Source organism: Calypte anna, chromosome 4 (genome assembly GCF_003957555.1).
Source record: "Calypte anna isolate BGI_N300 chromosome 4, bCalAnn1_v1.p, whole genome shotgun sequence".
Classification (NCBI taxonomy): Eukaryota; Metazoa; Chordata; class Aves; order Apodiformes; family Trochilidae; genus Calypte; species Calypte anna.
In genome coordinates this window covers 4,868,293-4,892,432 of record NC_044247.1, presented here as the reverse complement: position 1 = coordinate 4,892,432, position 24,140 = coordinate 4,868,293, and the positions used below count along the sequence as shown (strand labels likewise).

At 42.2% G+C, this 24,140-nt stretch overlaps 1 protein-coding gene across 2 annotated transcripts in view; it reads right to left on the bottom strand.

Annotated features, from left to right (window-relative positions):
• Window positions 1-2,474: 2,474 nt before the first annotated feature.
• The window catches only part of DOCK11 (dedicator of cytokinesis 11), a 73,442-nt gene continuing 51,776 nt past the window's right edge, over window positions 2,475-24,140 (bottom strand). Inside the window, exons 35-54 of one of the 2 annotated variants that reach the window (XM_030448857.1) lie at window positions 23,222-23,333; window positions 23,006-23,072; window positions 22,462-22,509; window positions 22,183-22,260; window positions 21,798-21,940; window positions 21,008-21,123; window positions 19,123-19,260; window positions 14,235-14,417; window positions 13,447-13,560; window positions 11,576-11,791; window positions 11,440-11,497; window positions 9,903-10,009; window positions 8,830-8,952; window positions 7,870-7,983; window positions 7,193-7,339; window positions 5,960-6,170; window positions 5,445-5,635; window positions 4,701-4,801; window positions 3,989-4,127; window positions 2,475-2,614 (exon numbers count right to left, since the gene is read on the bottom strand). In XM_030448857.1, the coding sequence (XP_030304717.1) occupies window positions 2,492-2,614; window positions 3,989-4,127; window positions 4,701-4,801; window positions 5,445-5,635; window positions 5,960-6,170; window positions 7,193-7,339; window positions 7,870-7,983; window positions 8,830-8,952; window positions 9,903-10,009; window positions 11,440-11,497; window positions 11,576-11,791; window positions 13,447-13,560; window positions 14,235-14,417; window positions 19,123-19,260; window positions 21,008-21,123; window positions 21,798-21,940; window positions 22,183-22,260; window positions 22,462-22,509; window positions 23,006-23,072; window positions 23,222-23,333 (2,529 nt within the window). In that variant the 3' untranslated portion in view covers window positions 2,475-2,491. The remainder of the gene's footprint in view (window positions 2,615-3,988; window positions 4,128-4,700; window positions 4,802-5,444; window positions 5,636-5,959; window positions 6,171-7,192; window positions 7,340-7,869; window positions 7,984-8,829; window positions 8,953-9,902; window positions 10,010-11,439; window positions 11,498-11,575; window positions 11,792-13,446; window positions 13,561-14,234; window positions 14,418-19,122; window positions 19,261-21,007; window positions 21,124-21,797; window positions 21,941-22,182; window positions 22,261-22,461; window positions 22,510-23,005; window positions 23,073-23,221; window positions 23,334-24,140) is intronic. The other variant, XM_030448858.1, reaches the window with a different exon arrangement.

Sequence of the window (24,140 nt, the reverse complement as noted above, 5' to 3'; positions counted from 1 at the left end):
TATTCAGTGTGAGTACCAGCTACCTACCATACACTATGCTCCCCAGATATATTTGTGAATTACCTAATCTGTATTCAACCAGAAACAAGAATAAAAAATTGGAAGACTTCTTTAAACTGGGATAATTCCACAGGAAAAGAATAGGAAGAGAAAATAAGAACACTTTATTGGCGCTGTTGTCCAGACACCTCTGTAAAACACCAAATAACCACTCCCTAGATTGGGGAAAATGTAAAGAAAAAACCAAACTAATCTATTACCAGTTTTTCTATAGCCTGTCTAAAAGAATGAATTTTCCTTTGAGATTTTTCTGTTAAAAATCCACTTGAATTATTTACCTGCAGAACAGAAGGCAAATCCTTAGGGCAAGATAATTTTTGCTGTTTTCAAAACTACATTCAAATGTGTATCCTGAACTCTACAGACTGAATGTATTATAATAGGACTGGTATTAAATACTTTTTTGGGGGCTGAATTACCAAGACAGCTTTCTAGTACATAAAACTGAAATAACAGGACAACTTCAATACCAAAAAATACCACAAATAATTGAGAACTTGAGGCAAAAATTCATTTTGGACCATTAAAGACATCTGAAGATATGAGAATTTCACTGGAACTCCAGTAAAAATAAGGAATAAGAACAGAAAATTTACCCAACAATATTGCTTCAGAACACTAATGACATCAAAAAAACACGAATTTCACTACAATTCCAGGAAAACTACTAGGTTAGCTTTAGTATTTAACAGAGCTATAGCACAAGAGCTTTTGGATGTCAGCAACTCTGCACTGTTTGTTCCATTCAAGGTAAGACATTAATACTGATGTTTAGAGTTTAATTAGCTCCAAAAAAATTTCTTACAATGGATCGGCTATTAAACATCTTCATCACCTTTTAGTAAAGTAATCTGAAAAACTCTTAACTATTTGCCTTTAAATATTGTTTAAAGATGAAAATCAGTGTGGGCATGACCATATTTAAACGTATTTTTCTCTCTCCCTTTTTCTGCTAAGGGAAATTTCCAGCCTCCCTGGCACAGCAGCACACACAAACAGAACGTGGTCTGTTGGCTACATAGGAACCTCTGTACTTTGCTTGCAACAGATGATGGGTGAATTTATGAAGCACATTTTTTTTTCAAAGACAATTAAATTTAGGTGTTTAAAATCATGCATAATAAACATCTTAAACCGTGGTCCAGTTACTATTTGTAGATATTGCTTGTTACAGAAATTAGAAGCTTAACATTTTATAGACTATAGCCAGGCTAAATACCCAGCTAGAGTCCTTTTATTATGGCATTTTGTTATATATCCTTAAAAAAACCCACCCCTCCCATATGAACTACTGGAACCATATTTACAATTGATGGGACAACACAGATGTTAAGATGTTGCTGGATAAAAGAATTACTGATTTTTTTTTTTTCTTTCTGCATCTCAAAGTGGTTTTTTACAAAGAAGAAAAAAAAAAAGAGATAGACACAGAGAGAATGCATTAGAGCTTTTGGGAGGGAAAGAAGGAATAAAAGAATTCCGGACAATGCATTTTCTCCAACCACCTGTCAGACAAAACCAACACCCTCAGTTCTCTGAGAGTTATTTTGATGTGCTGCATTATTTTGTTTTAAAAGTTCATCTCACACATTATTTTTTCTGAAATTAAAGGTGTTAAAGCACCTTATAATTCCCAACTAGCTTTAAGGTGTCCTCAGAATTTATATTTGTGCCAGGCCATAAGTGGTAAAGAGAAAAACTTGTATCAAGTGACAGATCTCTGAGTTTGGCCTCAGTTACTACAATCCACCCTCCTGGAGCAGTGAAAATTACCCAAAACTGAAATCAGCTTTAGTAAGCTCAGCTCTCATGGATGTTACTTTAGAATTATCTGGTCAGAGCATGTATGAAAATTATAATTTCTGAACTAGATTTTAGTTATTCCAGATTTGGGCAAGTTTACTCTCATTGTGAGTGCAATAGGGGCACCTGGACCCCAAGTCCCTTTTTAGAAGAGGATGGTCTCTTACTGGTGACTACAATTTCTTCTTCATGTTCCCTGTCCAACAAAGCTTTTAGCAGCAAATATGATAAAATGCTAAGTTCTATATACTCTATGGTCCTTCTATTTACAGAGTAGTTTTACATTTTATTATATTCCATTGTACAATTTTACACGGTACTGTTAACATCTCAATTCATAGTCTAGCAAATCAAAACATACTTCAGTAACTGCTTCTCCATGTCCTGTTCTAAGTTTAGCTTAAAAAAAAAATAGTAGAAAAGAAGCACAGTGGTGCAATGTCCAGGCACTTTCAATGTTGCTCAGCAAAATAAGCAAGCACCCTGTTTGAAAGCATGGCAACTTTGTTTGTGAAAAACAAAAAATAAATTGAATATTTGTTCAGCGTGGATTTTTTTAAACATCCTTTGCACAGTTCCAAGTATTCCTGAGAAAGCTCTGAAGGTCTGTAAAATCTGACTGATATATTCAGATTTCAGCAGTGGGTCTGAGTGAGCAGTAACTCCCATCACCAGATGTTCCACTGATTGCACAGAAGACATGTAGGGAGTCGTGCATCCATGGCAAATGCATTGTATCTTCATGGTAGATCTAGACAAAGCAAAATTGTCACAAAATCAGTAGAAGTATCAGTTCCTTTTAATAATCAAGCTGTTTAAAAGGGGATGCCAAAGAGGTATCTAACCTTGTCCTCAAAGCTGTTTCGCAAAGGCAGCATAATGAAGAAATAAGAAAGAAGAGTAATTTAGCAATTTCTGTAGCATTCATTTATCCACATATTCTGTGTATTACCAGATAGTTTTTTGTTACAACTACCCATTATAGGGAAGAAACAATTCCCTCTCTAACAGTTCCTCATTGTATCTCAGAAGTGACAGAATTCTAATGTCTTTTTTTTCATAAACCTGGGGAGTACAGACAGCTAAATACAGCAAACACTCCCTAAATCTGCACCATGTGGCAAGACTTTACACTTTATAACCTGAAAAACAGTCTTAGAGCACAGGCTCTACTTTCACTGGTAGAGCAGCTCTAGAGCTGGCTGGGTATTTGGTTTTCACCCTGGGGTTCCACCAGTCAACAAGTTTGACTGAATTGACATCAGTGTAGCTGAGATCAGTGCTCATCACAAACAGTTTCTTGACATCCACTTTTCTGCCACTCTCCAAGGCTTCCTGTACCTGTTCAGCTGTAGTTCATCAATTTTTTGCATTTACATTTCCTAAACTTAAAAGAACTTAAAAGGTCACAGGCTGACTCAGTGAGTTACCCATCTGCCCTGACATCTCAAACTAAGTGCCCAACTAAGTGCTTCTGCTGTGAGGCACTGACAATATTTAGAAAATTATATGGTATTTGCAATAAGAGCCTTAAATTAATGTAAAATACTTTTATATTTCACTGAGTAATTCTGCAGAAAATATGTTCCATTAGGTTTAATCTGTTACACACTTAAGTCACTTGATGGTAATAGAGAAGTTCAAGTCAGCATGATGTTGTACAACCATAATGAACAGGGCTTGTAAACATCATCCTTTGCAGAAAAAGTAAAAAAACCCCAAACAAGCTGGATGTAACTGAGAAAATGGAAATTTTTCCAGAAAATTTCAACCTGTGACTCATCACAAGATGAGCAGAAAGAAGAGTTACTGTAGAAAAAAATGAGTCAAAACATGGCACAGGATTTCTGATGACCATGGCAGCCAGGAAACTACTGGTGTGTGTCAAGACTCCCTCTTGAAGCACCCTGTATACCAACACCATGTTGAGACTTTCAATGACCAGGAATCCACCTGTGTGGATACACCTCTGTGTATCATTTGCTTTTCACATTCAGTTCCTTGCCTTTTTTTACAGCTAGTTAAATAACATGAAGGGTGATCAAGTTTTAAATCAGTTTTCCATAAGTTTTCATCATTAGCTGTTTCCACGCAGAGAGCCACCTCCCTGACATGCAGTACATGCCTGTTCATGGATGATGTCAGAAAGCTCCTTCACCATATCCCGAAAGTTTGATTTCAGTCCCTCATGGTACTCCAGCTGATCCTCCTTAATGAGGCGCTCGTTGAGCTCCAGAGCAATTCCACAGGCTTGGATAAACTTTCTGGGGAGGAAAAGAATGAACTTTGGCCATTATAACAGCCCAGTCTTCTACAAAGCAAACAACCAAACAGCCAAATATCTTTTTCCCTATTTCTTTCCTGTGTTTGGGGCATGTCAGGTTCTAGGAGCATCCCTGGCATAGTGGATGAGGCAACACAGGGATTGGGCTTTCTCCTGGAGCTCCTTTGAGACATAATTATGTAGTAAAAAAAATCCATTTGGAAAGATTGGGAAAAAATGCATGATATGAAAGCTCCCTGAACTGAGGACTGTCAGACCTCTGGTTTGCAAACATACTTTCTTCACAAAATAACCTCCAATACCCACACAAACCACTGAAGGGGCCATTCAGGTACATCTCTGCATGGAAATCATAGCTCTGAGTTTAGAAACCCTTGACATACATCACTACATTGGATTTTTTCATATGCCTGAGCACCCATGAGCCTGTGAGACCCGGATCTTTATATGGCCCATCTGAACATTCAGCATTTTAGAGATGGAGAAAAATATAAGAAAAGCAAGTATCATGTTCCAGCTGCTGGCTAGGTTTTAATTGCTTTAGAAATCCTACCTGAAAAGTTCTTTTAACTCGTTCACCTTCTTAGTAGGATATTTGCTGGAGTGGCTGTCACTTAGGAAAGCTCTGGCATAGGCCAAGGGGCCAGCATTAACCTGGAAGCAAAGAAGCAAGAAATCATTTATGCTGCTATTGTTGAGTAGCTAAAGGCAGTTATGAAGGGAATTTTTTTGCTTGTTTGTTTTACAAAAGTTATTTGAATTTACTTGAATGCCACCACATCTGCATTACTAATGTCACAGGAGGCACCTGAAGTTTCAAAATAGAGTATTAGTTTTTCTGTCTACGTTTTTTAAGACTAAAAGAGAAATGGAGATCTAAAAGAGAGGTGTAATCTGTTTCCTCATACTTAATTCCTATTTCCAGTTGGAAAAGCAGTATGGTCTGAGGCTTAAGATAAATCTATTCTGCTTGAGTAGTCAGGCTCACAATAATTCCATATGTGCTTGGTATTTATGGCACAATCTTCAAGAATTATATATATTTCACCATTTACTCTTTGCCAGCAAAACTGTAATTCCACAGGGATTTGTCACTGGATAAAATCCTAATTACCATGAAACACCTGCAATGTACCACGGGATGCAGCAGAGCAAGCTCTACTGGCAGGTTGATGGCTTCAGTGCTGCAAACGAGGTAGTTAATGATTTCTGGAAAGTAAATGTCTTGCATTTTGAAAAGCTGACTCATTCTGAGGTGTAAATGTAGCTGTAATTTTGAGCAGACCCCCAGCCTCACCTGCACAGAAACACAGCCTTGCAATTTCAGCTGCAGCTGGATCATGTCCACATCACTGGCAGAGCAAAGCTTTTGCAGCTCTGCTGTCTTATCCTTTACTTCATCAGTAGCAACATCAATTGGTTTTAAATTAACCTGGTGTTCGTAATTGACTGGAATTCTCTTCTTTACATATGGAAAGGAGTTCAAAGCTAGAAGAAAGAGCAAAAGAAATGTATAGATTGAGAAGTCATGCAGCAAGTAGGAGCACACTTCATAGAGCACACACAAGCAGATTCTTGCCTAAGGGTTTTACTTGGTGTGTGTGAAATCCCAAGCAAGGCTACAATTTTACCAGCACAATTTATTAATCTGCAAAAATCTGCACATAGGTAAATTCCTCCTTGAAACCAGAATATTACTTTACAATTCTGATTAAGTAGCTGAGAGAATTTCTGGTATCTCTTCTGAGATATTTTTATGAGCTAAAGTAACAGCTGAGGCATTCTGTCTCATGGTCAGATGGTTGTACTTACTAGTCAGAATGGTCCTTTTTTTACACTGCTCTTCCACACTGCCATGTTTTTTTCCAGATAAAGTATAAGGAGTTTCAAATACAAATCTGTTGATGTTATGATTTCTTTCAAATTCAGTCTTTCTTTCAGCAATTTCTTTGTCTTCAAAGTAGGGCTTCACATAAGTCACTTGAATATAGGCATACTTAGGATCAAGGTCTTTAATGTTGACCTGTAAAATAGGAGGATTAGTCACTAGACGAAAAAAGGCTAATAACTTAACTTAAAATTGTTTAATTTGCTGACAGGAATCTGATTGAAACCAATTCCTTGATGACCCAGCCCCTTAACATCCAGGTGAATGACACACAAAACTCCCTTTGACCTCAGCTGTGATCTCTAGATTATCCACACACACAAAACAAGGAGTTGTGGCACAAGAAATACCTTATCTGCTTCCTAAAAAGTTGCATCTGGAATAGGTAGCCATATCACCTTATCCATCAGTGCAGCACATATGTAAGCTACTTAGTCCTCCTAATATGACCATATATCTTCCAGGCCATGAGTAGCACTCATATTAATATGCTGTAACATGCAAATCTGCAGACAAAGCAAGATTTGGGATTGCCAGCACTCTCTTTAGCAACCCAAACATCTCCACAATTGCAACCAAAGGGTGTGAACAGCCCTTGCAGGGTGCATAAATGGATACTCCATAGGAAAAAGGAGCTATGGCTGCAAGAACACAAAAGATTTTCTTTTAGACTTGCAGTGCCAAAGCAACATGCAACTCTGCTTCCAGTCATCTGCTCCTCTATGCTGGCTTCTAACTCCTTGCAACAAGGCTCAGTGAGATAGGAATTGTGATTTCCCATTCATAATTCCCAATTAATTTATTTCCATCTGGGAGCCAGATCAGCATTAAAACTTCTCAAGCTGTGCAACATATCCACACAGGAACATGAGGATATGTGGGGGCCAGTTGGAAGCAAGGTGCTTGTAAGAGGGGGGAAGACAGGGGCTCACTCATCCATCCCTACTGGCAGAAAGGAAGGATGCTCTGTTCTCTCCCATTTTCAGTTCCACAGAGCAAAGCTCATCCTTCTTTAGAACACTGCAGTACCAGTTCCTGAATAGTATCAGAACAAAATTGCTAGTTTTGTCACACTCCTAAGTGCACTCTCTTGTATGTGGCCCAGATGTTGACTGCTAATAGCAATTTGTTACCTTGTTCATGATGTTATCTCTTACCTTGTTAGAATCCTGGATAATTTTTACATTCTCAGACCCAAATTTTTCTCCATAAAGTTTAAGAAGTCTGAAGGAGATCTCCGAGAGGCCTGTTAACTTGGGTTCTTTATAGATGTATTCCTTCCCATCCTCTTCTTCAAAGAATGTCTGGCATTAATCACAAACAAGTAGTGAGAAATAGTTGGGTTTCTTCACTTGGAAAACTATTTTAGATTTGCTACTTTGAAAAGAACTTTCTACTAACACTTCAGGAAATCAAGAAGGTTTAGAAGGCTATGGCTTGCATGAAGCCTGACTGGACTTGGCCTGTTTAATAGGTTCCTTCATAAATTGTGAAAAAGATTCCCCAGTGAACACAAACTGGTCACTGGTGAGCACAAAGGCTTGAGTATGAACATGACAAATCTATACCAAGTGGAAGAGGGGCTTGGCTTGGAGCTGAAGTTTAGGAAGGTTGGAAAGAAGCAAGCAGGAGAAAAACCACAAAAACAAGACATACAGAAGGATCAGAAAGACACATGTATTGGAGAAGCCCTGATAACAGAGCCACATGAACAGTCTGAGTGGATGCACCAAAGCAGCTAACAGGATTTTCAGCTTCAGGTCTGACAGAGCAGCAGCTTTAGGGGCCAGGACACCTGGTAAGGGGTAGCTGGTGAGCCTGGGTATTTACTTACTTGTCCATAAAAGGCCACTCTGAAAAAGGTTCCCAGAAGCCTCTTCCTTGAGTGCATTACTTCTAATATCTTTGCATATGCTCCATGAAGGGTTCTGTACAGCTGAGTTAGTTTCTGGAAATCAAATCTTGACATCATTAAAGCAGAATTTTGCAAGCAGAGAACTCCAGCTAACACTGGTAACTACTGTGATAACCAGACAGAGACCTTTGGAGAATTCAGACTTGAATTTCTACAGAGGTTGCACTCATGCAGTTTTCTTTGAACAAACCTCAGTCTTAAGCACATGCTTAGCTTTGGGTCCAAAAGCTAAGCATGCAATCACTTCATGACCCTCTGAGAAAATGCTGAGCCTACTGCCTCTTCCCTCACTGAGCCTTTAAGGGTAGAGCAGCTCTGAGTACTTTACCCATCTTTATGGTAAAAAACAAGAGATAATGGTTTCCTTGAGCTTCAATTATGTAGTTGAATGCTGTTCTGGGAGTGTCATGAGAGAGGGAGGGTAAGAGGAGTGTTGTTCAGCAGTGGAGCAGCAGCCTTGCTGCAGTGTAGGAGGTGCTGTGAAGGAGTAAGGTGGAGGGCTGGTAACTGCTTCCTTCCTGCCTCTCCACTTCTGACTCAATTACCTGCAGATCTAATCCTTTCTTTGAACAGTTCTCATGCTGTTTTTAACCCTTAAAATGGTCAAGTCTCAAAAAGAATCTAGCTTTGATGAGCATATGGGATGACAGCTTTATTATAAGAGAAGGAAGGTGGGAACAACTCACCAAGCATGAGTCTTCCATGTCTTCAGCTCCAGCAATTACCAGATCATTTCTTTTTCTGATTTGTTTGATGACTAGCAATGGATCACAGTGTGTGCTTTACAGACACCAATTCATAAACTCGTAACTTCAACAGTAAAATAGCTTCATGTTTTTATTAGTGGTCTAGGAAATTACCTGGTAGTGGAAAGCCTACCTCGAATTCACGCCGCTTTTCATAGATAGGAATGATCAGTTTGGAAACTTCAGAAATTGTTTCATAACGCTCTGCTTTCCACAGGCCATCCACACATTGCTCCAGCAGCTCCACCAGTACTTCCTTGAGAGCAGCCAAATGGGTATTGTTAATAACAGTCAGAGTTAGAGGAGAAAACCATTTTAACTTCAGATAGTTTAACAGGCCTCAGTATATGTAGCCATAGTTACATAAGTTTAAATCCTGTGTGTCCCTGGCTTTTCTGAAGGTATTACAAAGTTTTTGGGAAACAAACCAAAGACAAGTTATTTTTCAGAAGTTCATTCATTCTTAATAAATCATTAGCACAGCAGCCAGCACGTATGTCTTTGTTATTTAGCTGCTTCCCCAGGACAATGCCAAAACTCTGTGAGGACATGGAGGTGACAGCCCTGAATGTCAGAGGTTTATGTCTAAGAAACACATCCAAGGACCATGTGTGCAATAGCTGTTGGATGTGAAGCTAAGGATCCTCAAGACTAGGCTTGCAATTGGGCAGTGGGTCTGCAGGGCTACCTAGCTCACCCACATGGCCCAGCCAATGCAGTTATACAGGGCTGGTGCAGAAGTAATTTCCATGGCTAATGGAAGGACCTACCCACTTCCCCAGTGCTGTGCTATGGTTTCTGGATTGTTCTGCTAAGGGGGTGTCCTGCAGCACAACCCTAACTCAAGAAGAACCTAAGCTGACCTCTCACTTCCATTCTGTTCCTCCTTGGAAATATGAAGCTGCACTGCCCGGTGCTGGTAGAATTTGCATTTGCAGATGTGGCAGGCAAAGGCTGTGGTGTAATTTTTTCAGTCTGCTAGAAAAGCCTTTCAAAGGGACCAAGAACTTACATCAGTTTTACCTCTCTGAATTAATACACAGAAAATCCTTCAATGCAGATTTCTCTTGGGAAATTGCCATGCAACAGGATTCTTTACAGGTGTCAGTTAACAAATACAGTTTGTTAGAGCTCACATGAATGAACTCAAAAACTAAATCCTGTTCAGCTACCAAATATCCTGTAGTGTGTACTAAAGGACCTCACCTCACTATAATGCACATCCATCATCCCACCATCATCTTTCATTGCACCTTCCTCATCAATGTTGGGAGTGATTTTCCTGAAGGCAGTGCATCCACTGGGGAAGAGTTCTGTAACAGAAGAAAGCCAATGGATTAGTGGAATAATGCATCTGAAATGTGCCATGCTTCAATGGCCAGGGAAGCAATCTAGCTGTTAGTAAAGTCCCACAAGCAGCAGGGGACCCAATTCCCATTTTTGTTACTGATTTGCTATATGAGACTGAACACATCAGAACATCCTCAGCCATTTGCCATAGGAGTCATTCCTACTATCTACTAAATAATGTCAAGCACAACAGAGTTCTCAGTGTGCTCAGTGGAAGTCTTCTTTGACCAACCTAACAGGCTGCAACCAACTGAAAGTCAGGAGAGAAGCACAGAGGCTATTTTTGCACAGGAGATGGCCAGGAAAAAGCTACTGCTGAATGCTGGAGAACTAGGTAGTAGATAAACAGGATTGTACACTCCTAGTAGAAAGTACAGTTCTTTATGTACCCCAAAACTCTGAGTAGTCAGCCTTTACTGAACCCTTTCCAGCCTTGCCAGAGAAAAAGATAACCCAATGCATTCACTTAATATTTTTCTGGATTTGTTCCTCTTCTTTTTCAGAAGTTCTCCTTTACCACTGGTTGTGGTGAGAAGACTCCAGGGTAGAAAAAAAGAATTGCCAACTTTCAGTACTCTCCCCTCTGCAGCCTCGTGAAATATAGATCAGAAAAACAAGTCCTGATTTTTCCCACTTAGGCAACACAATGTACAGAATTTGGAGGGACTCTAAGCCCCCTGAGCAAGGCACTAAAAACCTTTCCAGCTGAGGCAACACATGTTATCAGATTTTATGCAGCCTTAACTTTCTGAAATGTTAAGTATCCATTTCAACAATTCCTCCCTTACATGGAAATGAGAAAAAAATTGGGGCCAATATATCAACCATGGCACAGATAGTTAAAAGAAAACGTGCAAAGCAGTGGTACTTAGGAACACACAAGTCTGTCCTTCCTTCCTTCCTGTTCTTCATTAAACCAAAACACTCTTTTTTTTTTCTGGTTGTTCTTTACATATTTGTATAAGTTAGGCAACGGTGTCTTTTTTGACTGAATTCTGACTGGTTTTTTTGAGTTTTCTGCACTGCCTATAGTGATTCTCCTGATGAACATACTAACAGCCAGTTTTTAACATGGGCTTCCCCTGTGATGTATTTCCAAATGTAAAATATAACCCAATATTTAAATCAAGATATGATTTATTGTCATTACTTGACCCAGCAACATGACAACATGACAGTCTAAGCAGACCTGGCCAACCTAGTAAATGTCTCTGTATGACAATCCCTTAAAAATACTCATCTTCTTCTAGATTTATCCACTGAATAATTCTTTTTCCAGTTTTCAGCTTCTTTCAGAAACAGTCATTTACCAAATCAAGACAAACTTTAACCAAATTCTGATGTCCCTCAAACCCCATCACTGCCTCATCTCCCTTGTGCCTCCCACACTTACTTTTTCTGTGCAGAAACTCTGCAACGAGGGCTGCTACATGAACATAACACATGGCTGCCTGCAAAGCACAAAGAGAAAATTAAAATGTCATCTATACCTCTGTCTTGTGCAACGTGTCTTTAATGACATGAATTACCTCTGAAAAGTCTCCATTTTTCACATGTATCTTGGCCATACTGTCCAGCCATGTTTTCCGGAGCTCTGGGGTACTTGCATACGATTTGGCTAAACTGTATTGCAGATCTATCAACATTTCTGGATCCTTCTCATGTTCTTTCATTTGTGCAGTAGCCATAAGCACTGTACGGATTCTCTTCGTCAAATCTTTGACTTCGGAAGGAAAAGCAGTTGCCTGACAAGAACCAGAGCTGGTTAGAAGCAAATACAGGAAAACAACTGGTGTTCCAGGCCTTGCTAAAGAAAGACCCTTTCAGCCAACACTCCACTTACTGCCAACCTGAAAACCCTGAGAACACAGGAGACAGGACTAGCTGTAGCTTTTGCTTTTTGAACTCCCACTGCATACAGTGTAGAGCATTTCACATGCAATTAGAGGCATTTCAAGCTGGGTGTGCAGAGGGCCAATCCCTGCTGGTCAGGGGCAGGATGCCAGGTTGGTTGTTCCCTGTACAGCAAGGGAAGGTACTGGGACATCTGGAGGAGCTGGTGTGTGAGTGAGACAGAAGTGGATGCTCATGTCTCAGCATGGGACCATAAGCCATGCCTGGAGTATTTTTCATGTCATTCAACATCTGGCTTGCTGGTCTCTGATGTGGTCACTCTTTTAATTCCTAAAGCAGCAAAGGCATTTGAGGAGCTTCCCACCACAGGAATGTTATAGAGAAAAAAACACAGGCTCCAATCTGATGCCCTGATCACAGCAGGGCCATCATCTAGTTTGAGCAAGGCTCATCCAGCCAAGTTTTATAATACTCAAGAACAGAAACCCCATCTCCTTTCTGGGCTCTGTCCCAGGATGCCCCATGTTATTGGGAAATTATTTTTTCTTTAACTGACGTTGAAATTTTCCTTGTGACTTTTGTCCTGCCACTCCACACTTCTGAGAAAAGCCTGATCTCCTCATCTCTATAAACTCCCTTTCAGTAGTGGAAAGCAGTTGTTAGGTCCCTCCCCATCTTTCTCTACTCCATGATAAGCCTGTCTCACATTACCTCTCTTCAGGCTCCTGCTGCTATCTCTGTGGATGTGCATGGCATCCTCTCCAGTGTACTGAAACGTATCTTGTACTCTTGCACTTGTAATACATAAACTTATAATACATAATGGTCTCGTGATATAAAACATGATCAGCAAAATATGGTTCAATGAAACCCTTATTAAACCAATGTACAGAAGAGAACTGCGTTTTGCCAGGTACATCCTAACTATAACTGTTATAGCACAGTTCAATACCTATCTGAGGTTGCCATTACACCTTTAGGCCATAGGAAAACCACAGAACTGTAAAAATACTTCCTGTTTTCTTCTATCCTACCTTGGCAGATACCCTGTGTGCAATGGAGCAAGCTGCGGTGATGATATATTGTTCAGTGGCTTGGATAAAAGTTATTAATTCTAGTGCAAAGACAGATAATTAATTTTACAAAGAAATACAACCATTAATGTCATGAAAGAGTGCTTTCTAATATTATTGACACTCAATTAATCAAAATGAATTGCTGTTAATTATTGCCTTCAGGCAACAGAAGTACCAAACCCTCCCTTGTCACTCTTCTCAAAGCTGGAAAATCTTGCAAAGCTCTTTGGACACCCTGGCAAGCAGCACACACATTGCAAAGTGTAACCTGAACTGCAGAGCTGCCTCCTCTTGGGGTGAGACCTCAGGCAGAACATGACCTCCCCATGCAGCTGCCACAATACTTGTTTACTGAGCAAATACAGCCTATAAATCATAGTTCTTATCATTAGCCTTCCACTTAAACATGATTTCCATGTCTTGCATTAATGGCTGATAGCACATGCTGTGATTTAACACCTCCAACTTACCTTCATAGGCCTGTCACTGTTTGCAAAGTTGTTAATTATGAGCAAGGAGTCCTGAAACCTTGTCCCACCGCTGAGTGCCACATCTGCTATTAACTGGCTGACTGCAATTATTATCTGTTAGGACAAGTGTAGGAATTTCATTTAAAGTAGCCCAAATAGAGTTTTACTGTCATAGTTATGTAAAATGCTCCTAGGAAAACAGGTCCTTCCCACAACATAAGCAATGGGTGTTGTTGTGGCTTTGCTGTCACATGCCCCAAGGACAAACACTCTCCAGAGGATCAAACTGCTTTGCTGAACTGCAGCTTCACAGAATTAACAATATAGCAATCACAATACAAATCCCCATTTGTACATTAATTACCTTCTTCTGTGATTCATTACAACCCAGGCAGTGTTCATCTATGCCCTCAGGTATCTAAATTTGCTTCAAAACCACAATGCTGCAAAAGCAGCTTCAGAAAAATCCCTTCTCCTTCCTCAAAGACAGTTCCCCTTGCCACCCCTTCCACCCCAGCTCTGCCAACCTTCAGGGCAGAGATACACCTTGTGTCTTAAGATTCCAAAACCTTAACAGCTTGTAGTACTTGGTAGCAGTGCATCCTACACACAGGGTCCTGGGCCAGTCACTGGCAACAGGAATTAGGCAAAGTCTGGAAATCAAGAGGCTTCATGTCCATGTAACAAGGACAAGATCCTCTGCAGACACGATGTGACACAGCTATATTGAAGTATCTGTTAATGAAGTATGAGGCATCCTGCTCTCTACCCTTGCTGCAGTCACTGACCTGGAGATGTGTTCTCAGAAATGTTCTCCTTTTGGTGAACTCAAAGTTGTTTCTCATCAGGAGATAGAGAAGAGCAGAGGCTTCATTCCTCGTGGAGGACACCTTGGAAGTGCAGCACTTCAGGATCTCGTAGCAGAGAGCAGCACACATGTTGACCCTTCCCTTGAAAAATGCTGAGGGAAACTTCACAAGAGGAATGCATAGATTAGAAAATACATCATTTAATTACACCCACAGAGCTCTCAGATGGGCAGGGGCATGAGGCAACACAGTGGCCTCCAGCCCAGACAGTCTCACTAGAAATTCTGCCAGAATTTTGAGCCCAGAATTATTTGTGGGAATGAATCAAGGACCTATTTTTCAACAAGTTTCCTAGAGCAATGTGAATTTTGCTGTCACTTGTTTTGGGGATGTACTCATGTATGCTCATTTATCCCCTCCTCTAACAACTTTCAGGTTCATTATCAAATTGTCATCACATCGGGATAGAAAAGTTTTATCCTCTTACAAAAGCCACAAACACCAGCAGCAGGGCAGAAAGCAGAGGTTCCATGGACATTCATACCACAGGTTGCCATCTAGGACATCAGAAAATCTGCTGAAGCCCATCCAGAAGTCCAACCCCACTAAGGAACATGACCTGCAAAGCTCATACAACTATTTCTACCCATCCCCCCCAAAAAGCCTCCAATCATGACTGCTGTCAGAAATGCAAGCAAGAGACCTCCTTGTCCCAGAGTCCCCAAAATACAGTGAGCTGCCCGGGCCTCTCAGACAGAGCCATCTCCAGAAACCAGCAGGCTGAAACCAAGCTTCAGCATGAGAGATCTCAATTAGCAACTGGGCTCAGAGATTTGCAGTAGGGTCAAGAAAAGCAGAAGGGGAAGACCAACATCCTGTACTGCTCTAGAATGTCTACAATCATGCCTACAATCTTCCAATCATGTCTGTAGTGACAAGCCCAGCTGTGCCTGAAAAGCAGACAGCAGAAGCAGTGCTCTGCCCTGGTGAGCAGGGGCCTCCATGCAGGGCTTTCCAGAGCTGGTGTCCATCTGGTCACTGTCACTGGCAGTGCCTGAGGCTTCCTTCCACCCCAGCAGCAGCAGACTGGGCACAGGGAAGCAGAAGAATGAAGGGTTTTGTGCTGGAATGCAGCTGCCTCTGCAGCCACAGCAGGGACCTGGCTGGAGAGGGGTGATGCCATCACCTCCTGCACTGGGTAGGGGCTGTCTGAGCATCACACAGCAAGAACTCTGCTCCCTCTGCCCCAGCTGGGGACCAGCCCCAGGGCATTTCCTGGCACAAAGAGGCAACCACACTTTTTGTCTGGTCTGAGAGATGTACCAAGTTCATTCAAGACCCAGCAGTCTTCCTGCAGCATGGTTCATCAGCCACTTCTATCAGCCCCACTAACTCTCACTATGGGAGATGACGGCAAATACTGCAAGAGTATTCACTGGCCTACTCCAAGTCAGAGCCCAGAGCTGTAATCATGGGCCTCTATTCTTTCTATTACATATATATAATTTGGGAAAGCCTGCAGGTACTACTGTGACCACCACAATGGTGCAATGGTGAAAGGGTCTCAAACCAGGAATCTAGAAGCTGTAGACAGCAAGACTACACTGTTGGGATTACACAGAGCAACAGAGGTTACCAGGCAGAATGAAAACACTGACCAAATACTTCACGTTTGCTGCCAAAAATATTTTCAGAAAAAAAAAAAAATTGGAGAAAGAAAAGAGGAAATAAACATTGTGGTTACACAGGGCCAGGAAGATCATATGTCTGTGGGGAAAGGAGTTACTAAGTAATCGCTGCCTGCTGCAAGGCAATCCTTTTCCCATAGTGAGATGGGGTCATGCTCAGAACTGGGATTAGCCCAGAGCTGGCCAGCGATGTGTGACTGGGCACACACAGGCACACAAGAAGATACAGCTGGCACTTGCTCTCAGCAGGAACCACTGCTTGCCTGCAGAGGCTTTTGAGACATTTCCAACCCAGTCTTAGGGAGAAAAACTGCCTGGGAATCTGCAGCAGAAACAGAACAAGATTCCTCCCTGCGTGCTCCCCTCCACACTGTACCAGCTATGGGAGAAAAACCTGTTCAGAGGGAGCCTGCAACCAGCTGCTTTCTGGACACCAAGTCCAAGCAGAGCCAATCGTGGCTGGTGCCAGGTAAAGAGCAGTGGACCCAAGGGTGTGTGCCTGGGTCCAGATGGGTCCAGGTTCTGCCTGCAGCTCTCCAGCTGGCAAGGGAACACAAAGAGGGAAGAGCCATGGAACACTTCATGTGGAGGTGACACATTTCTGATCCAGCTCTAATACAAAGGGCCAGAGCATAAGGCAATGCAGTGAGCAGCTCCCAGAGAGGCCTCAGCAAAATGGGACATAAGAGAAGCCAAAGCAGCAGGCAGGACACGCCAGGTGCCCTTCACAACTACATGGGAGGTTGTAATGAAGCTGCATCCCCAGAGCAATAATGGGGAGGGAAAGCAGAGCTTGACATGGAAACTGCTGACAGAGAAAAGCTTCCTGAATTAGCTGTTCCAGGAAAGGAACAAGGCTCTGCTGCCCTAGTCCTTCAGGGCTTGGGATTTGTGATGCCTCTAACATGCCCTGCTAGTGTCAGCACACTCAGGGTCAGGCAGGGATGGAGCAGGCAGCTGCACATGGGGGTTCCATCATTTTCACATCTCTGCATCTGAGTTGCTCTTCAGTGCAAGGCAAGTTATCTCAGCCTCCTCCTCTGTGTATTTTCCCCCATAATCTTTAATTTCAAGACCATTCCCAAGCACAGATATATATATTAATCTGCAAGTAATGCTCTAAAAAGAAGGATTTAGTTAAGAGTATCAAACGAGCAGTCTAGCCTGTGCTGCTTCTTCCCAGCCAGTAAAAGAGGGACAGCTTTCTTCCCAACTTGCCAGCAAACATGCATGATTCATCCTAAAACCAAAACCAAATACGCAAACAATTACGTAACTTGTTTGTTCTTTGCCTTTTTGTGCCATTTCTTTTTTTTTTTAAAAAAAAAGTTTTTTGCTAATCAAATAACCCAATAGAATGCAGAAAGAAAGATATTTTTAAGACAGATTTTGGGATGCAAAATAATTCTCAGGAGTTTCTTCCCCTCCCATAACCATTTGCTGTCACCCTAGGTAAGAGGAGGATTACTTTCATTAAATTATCAGCTACAGAAGGCCATAAAATGATGATCTGTCCATTCTAGCTGTGTCCAAGGCACAACATACTTCTGGTTTTCTTCCAAGTTAACACTAATTTACAACTAACTGATATGCAACCCAAAACAAAGCAGTGCAGCTTTCATGTTTCAAAACAACCTTGGAGGAGAACACACTATCCTCCCATTTGTCATGAAAAGCAGTGGCTACCACCTACTTTATTGCCCCTTTGGGCCTTAGAAAAGCCCTTCAGAGGACTTAAAAGGAAGTTTGTGACTCATGTGGTTATGGAGTTGAGAAAGAAAACACTTCCTTATAGATACCATCTGCTGGGCTCATATCTTGTTTTTACAGAAGCAACACTTCCTGACATAAGGGAAACGTGAGAAATTAACCAAAATCAGTTTTTCCTATCTTTGAAGGCCCACGATGCCAAAGCTGGCAGATTCAGGCTAGCATAAACCCAAGAAAACAACTCCACTGCCCATCCTTCCAGCAGCCAAGGACACAGCCTGAGTTGCTGTCACCAGCGTTTTGGAAAGTGAGTGTGGAACCCCTGAAGGGCTCCATGTTTTGAAGGTGATGGAGAGATCAATTTGAGCAGGTGTGCCTGTTTGGCTTCACACTTAAACAACCACAGAAACCCTGCAAGGAGGCAAGGAAGGTCTCTTATCTGCTACAGGCACTAAAGAAATATTTTTGGGTGAACAGACTTTCCACTAGTAAACAGAAGAGCCATGCAGAGAGTCTGTGTCTGAGCAAGGTGTGTGCAGATCTGCAGTAGGATGAATCTCCAGGATAAGCAGCTCACAGGCAAGCAGAAAACTCAAAAGAAAGCTAAAGCAAAGCTTTGCTGTGGGTTTATAGTAAAATGTATATAGCACAGACCTTTTCCACCTTTGAAAAATGGTTTATCAAACTCTTTCTTTAATCAAACTTTGCTCAGCAACAAGTCCAGGACCTTCTTTAGAAGTAGCACTTTGCTGCATACCATTCCCATACTGTGCTCTGGCTGGCTGCAATCTCATGACACATGGATTTACCTCATTAATGAAATGTTGCACTCAAGTGATTTGAGAGGTTTTAATTAATTTTGAATTCATGATAACTGTGGAGTTTGGAAAGAATGGAGTTTTCAGGTACATCTGGTCTGGAAAATGTACTTAGAGAAGCAGCAGGTTTTGACAAGCATGAAGGGAAAAGTCAGCAATAGCATCAGTCACTGCTCTTCTGTGGTTAACTGTGGCTGCTTGAGCTCAGGGGATTAAAGAGCCTTGCTGTGTGCCAGGGCTCAGAAAAATGTAGAAAGAAGTTCAGCAAATACTTCCCTCTTTCAAATGCAGTGGGAGAGGAGCAGCTGGTAATTACAAGTACTATTCAAGCAATAGTATCACCATCCTGTTTGGAGCAAAGATTGAAGAAGCACCAGCTTTGGGTTGAACAGATAGCAACCTTTAACAGCAGTTTTGTGACCAAGGCAAGTGAAGGAATTCCTCACTATTTCTCCCTGTCTTTCTTGGCATCCTGGAAACAATAAATAATTGTTGTAACAGATAATTTAACCTCAGCTGTTCTTCAAATCACGTAGAATTGTTTCTAAAATGCATCTATAAACAGCACAAACCAGCAGTTTAAGAGGAATTTAGGTACTGATTTCTTCTGTCACACCTATTTAGATTCTCCAGCATCTCTGAAGTCATTACCTTGCTAATGAAAGCTCTCAGAGAGGCAAACACATGCTTAAGAGCTGCTTCTGACTGCCCGTTTTTGAGAAAAGCGAGATGAATATCAAAAACTTTCTTCATGAGTGGATTGTGGCCATCATTGTTTAAAAGCTGGGTCTGTAAAGCAATAAGAGAATTTATTTTGCAGAAATGTTGTGTCTGAAGCTGGAAATCACAGAGATAAACCCACATAATTAATGACATCCCTTCTTAAGCCACAGAGTTTTCAGTAAAAATATAACCAATAAAAGTGACAACCTGTAAGAACTTACTCTAGTTGATCAGAAGAATAGAACAAGTAGAGAATACAACAGAAATATTTTAGTACTTTTGTATCACTAATTCCAAAGCCTAATTCAATAATCTACTAAACTTGCACTGTTGCCTGGAGTTATTTTAAATAAAACAGACCTTTACCAACATTATTATCACACCGTTTTGTTTTGGTTTGCTTTTATCTCAAGTGTTTAATTTGCAACCCAGAAGAGCAAGAGAGAGAAAAGACAGATTGATAGCTGTAGTCAGTCAGCATCCTCCCCTTGTCTTCAGCAAAGTTCTGAGTGTTTGCATCTCCTGGGAACCTATCTCCCTTTTCCCCCTTCCCAGAATAATGGTTGAAAAATGGAATTAATTGGAGGGGATTAATGAAGTTTAGTGTCAGAGTTATCTTGCCTGTTGCTGCCATCATCCTTGCAGCTCCTGTGCAGGACATCCTGGCTACCCAGCAAGGATGTGGATGCCCCATATCAATAGATCAATAGTCCCCCCTGTACTGCCAGTACAAACAATCCTTGGGCTAGCTCAGATTTGTTTTTTGACATGCAGATCTTGTAAGCAGGATAAGTTTAGGATCCATACTTTTTAACTGACCTAATGTAACTGTCTGTAACATCAGCAGCACTCCTACTGCCATACAGAGCCCACTTCTGGGTGCTGACACTGTGTGACCATAAAGGCAAAGCAGAAGTCCATTGAAGTGGGAGGGAATTAAGTCCATCCTGTGGTTTGAAAATCCATTGCTTTGTGGTTCAACCATATGAAAAAAGAGGCAACTGAGAAAGTAAAGCAAGTTTTAACTCTTGCAGCTAAATCCTTCTGCTGTTGCAAAACTATTGAGGAATAAATTAACATATGCACCAGGATGGCTTTTTTGCTCCTTACAAAACAGAGCAAAGGATATGAAGCAGAGGATATGATGACCTTCTCTTTATACAGGACACATTGCTATGAGCAGAATTCCTCCAACCATAATTTGAGGAAAAGCTTTTCTGGAATAGTATTCCAGCATTTGGCTTCGAGCCTGGGCTTTTCCTTACCACAGAGGCTTTAATTCTTGTAGATGTCAATGACTGCTTGGAGTGTGAATCACTATATGGAGGAGAAGACTTGTACCAGTGCTACTGGTCCTATCTGTACTGGTAACCACAGCTGGAATGCCTCAGCCTCACAGACATTCATGTACAGCAATTCAAAGAAATTTGGGCCTCAGTTCTAGGCAACTTACGGTAGAAAACAGTGACTCTTCTAAGAATGCTAGACCTTCATTTCCCCTTCCTCTAGTCCCTTCTTTCTATATGATGTTAATTTCCTCATATTCTATTTTTGCAATGCCTACACACATGGTATAACCTTCATGAATTTTCTCTGGTCTTGCAGTTTTGAAGAAATTGCAAGGTTGCATAAGTGGGTAATAACTCTAAGACTCTGAAACCCTCAGCCTTTTGAAAAAATAAACAAGCTGCAGCTGATTTGCTTTTGTAAAGCCTTCCATAATCTGCCACTCTAGGAGGATGGGTCACCAAAATCAACACACATACAGAATTCCCACAGACTTTTCTACAGTCCTTTGGAGCTCAATGCTGACCTTGAAACTCTGAGTGAAAAAGGAGATGGTGTCCAGGACTGTCAGGCACACTTCGGTGGCAATATTGCCCTCCAGTAATGCCTGGTGCACAATATCTGCTTCTGAGGTGCCTGCATCTGTGGACAAAAAGCAAATCAGGAGGTAACAGTTGTTCAACAGTCCAGCTCCTACAAGATCTCAATGCTGATCCAGATAAGTTTCTCACCTTAGAGCTCACTAGGTTTGGAAGATGAGGTAAGAACAGACAGATGCTGGATTTGCCAGCACCATCCAGAGAAGCTGCCTCAGCCTGATGCCAACCCAGAATACCTATGTCAGTCTTTCCCCTTAAAATCACCATATTTAAAGCCAGACAGAACAAGATGTCCAAGTTGCATTCACAGAGGTGACATGGCAATGTGTTTCTACAGGGCAAAACTCACCCACGTGCAGAGATTAGATCCTGCCCCAAGCCTCTGTATGGGGTTGGACTGCACTCCCAGGGCAGCTCTCCTGCTTGCCCTGCTCACCCAAACCAAACTGCCACCTGCACACACTCAGCCAAGGAGCTGAGCCAAGACAAGCAAGAGGAAAATGCCTTGCAAGTCTTAAGTCCCAGGTGTGTTTTTTAAATAGTTGTCTTAAGTGCCACCCCCACCAATCTAGGAATGTTGCAGGAAGGAGTTGTGAGCACTGTTAATCTTGCAGAGTTTGAATATCCTGAACCAACAAGCAGCAAACATGGCTATGGCTATGTGCAGTTTCCAACAGGCCATTACTCCATGGTCCCATCTTGCTGTGCTGTACATACTGTGGTTGAGTGTGAAGGAGGTCTCCAAGCTGCCCAGATGCTGGAGCCGCACCTGCATCCCACCGGCTCTGCTGCGGAGCGCAGGCATGGTCTGGGATTTCCTGTCAGCTGCTGCATGTTTGGCTAACCAGGCATCATGCACCCTGCAAGGGGAAGCAAGACTAGGTTTGGACGAGCAGCAGTGGCCACACCACTACAGGATTACACAAGGCACCAGGATGGAGACCTGGCCCCCCTCTGATGTGCTGATCTGGTTTATCCCAGACAATCCCAGCAGGACTAACCAGGCTACCCTGGTCTTGCCTGCACCAGCTGGTCCTAGAGCTAACGAAGCAGGAATGCTGCTGCCTGGGGAGCAGACATGAAGCTGTGACTACTGTCTCACCTGCAGCTGACCACAGGGGACACGGGCAACCTGCGTGGGTAGCCAGGAGCGCCTGGGCCTGGGGGTCTCATGCAGGAGCTGGAGGGGAGGGAAGGGGCAGAGTGCTAGGACAAGGGGATTCTGTTCACAGCATGGCACTGAGCAGAGTCCCGGCCCCACAGACTTTCCACCTGCCTGGGTTCACCTGGCACAGGTGTGCAAACTCCCCTTCTGCCTCGGCTGTGGCAGGGAGCACAGGGAGGGTCCCCCAACCCAACCCAGGGTGGAAGAATACAGTACCTGGCAATATTTTTCTTCCCCACGTATCTGAAGTGAAATAAACACACTCTATAAAGAAAATAAAATATGTATCCGTTACAGATCCTGCAGATCACAAACAACCCAGAAGAGTTAAATCTGCCCTGCCATTGTCTGGAGCCACACTGCTTGCACATGAAGGTTTGGGGGCTGTATTTACAAGTTTTTTATGACCTCACACCCTTGGGTCAGAACACCATAGCACATCCCTGATCCTTCACCCATATATTCCACCAAAAAGCGGAGGTTGTGCCAGTTAGGGTGGGAGGCTGTACCATGAGCCCTGCTCACCCATGGGTGGGGGGACACCCTTTGCACAGCCTGGACCAAGCACAGGGTGCCATCACTCTACCTTGCTCTCTCAATATCCCTTGAAATACCCGTTTCTCCTCAGAGGAAGGAAAAGCATTTCATTACACCCTGGTCAGACACCTCCACGGTTGCATCCTGTGAAGGCACACTACACATCTTCTTGGCTAATGCTGTCTGCACAAAGGTGCAGGTGTTTGACCTGCATTATACTCACTCCAGAAGCACAAGGACGTTGTTCAGCTCTTGGGGTGAGAATTTGTTCCAGTAAGCTAAAAGTGTATCTGAAATAAAGAAAAAACAAACAAACAAAAAAAACCCCATGGTGCACTGAGATTTAAAATACAAATAAAAGGAGGTCCTTACAGATCAAAACCACTGGTGATGGTCTCCTGTCTCTCTGCCTGCCCCTCTGTGAGCAAAAGCTACCAACCTTCAGAGATCATCTTGACAATGTAGAGATAGCACATCAGGAGCATCCGGATCTCAAAGGGGTCCATGCGGCTGCAGTGGGACACGCTGCTCCTCGTGGAGCTTCTGCGGATCTAATGGACAGGGAACATTACACAGAGGCCAGAGGCAGCACAAATCCAGCTTCTAGACCCCCACAGCACCATTTGTGACGTGCTCTGAAGACATCACATCCTTCAGGGTTGCTGTCCAGACATCAATGGGCAGTCTGGAAACCCTGGATATAATGGCTGAATGCTTCTCTGCCCAGAAAAAAAAAAAAGTCTAGGCAGAGAATGATGGCTTCTCCATCAAATGCACAGCAGCCCTGCTTTCACTTCCCATGCTCTCTGCAGCTCCCTGACATTTTAAGGCAGTTCTTGTCAAATGAGTTAATTAGATTTCACAGTTTAAAGCGAGAATCTAACTTTCTGTTAAAGACACTTCAAAACACAATGTCAGTTATTAAAAAAAGAGGAAATTTCCACCTTTTTTTTTTCTCCCAGATTTTTGAAAGTGTCTCCTTATTTTTCCTCCTTTGTGGTGATTTAAGCAAAGTTTAGTGAAATCCTGCTGGGGGGTCAGTCTGTGTGGGACAGTCTTGGGCACTGTGTGGTGGAAAACTGGACTTTTAAAGCTTTACTGAATTTTTTTTTTTGCATTATCTGTGCTTGCCCTAGCTGTATTCTCTGGCAAATGAATACAATATTAAGCTTTAAGCAGGAGACTTCTCTTAAAGCTGTGCTTCAGGTGTTTGGAAAATGATCCACATATTATACTTGTTGTTTATTCTGGAAGAGCTCACTCAGGGTAACAGAAAATTAGCAACCTGTCTACCTCTGTAGAGCAGTGTTAAAGCTGTGCTCTGCCACGTGGCATTGCTTTTAAATGTTTTGTTGATA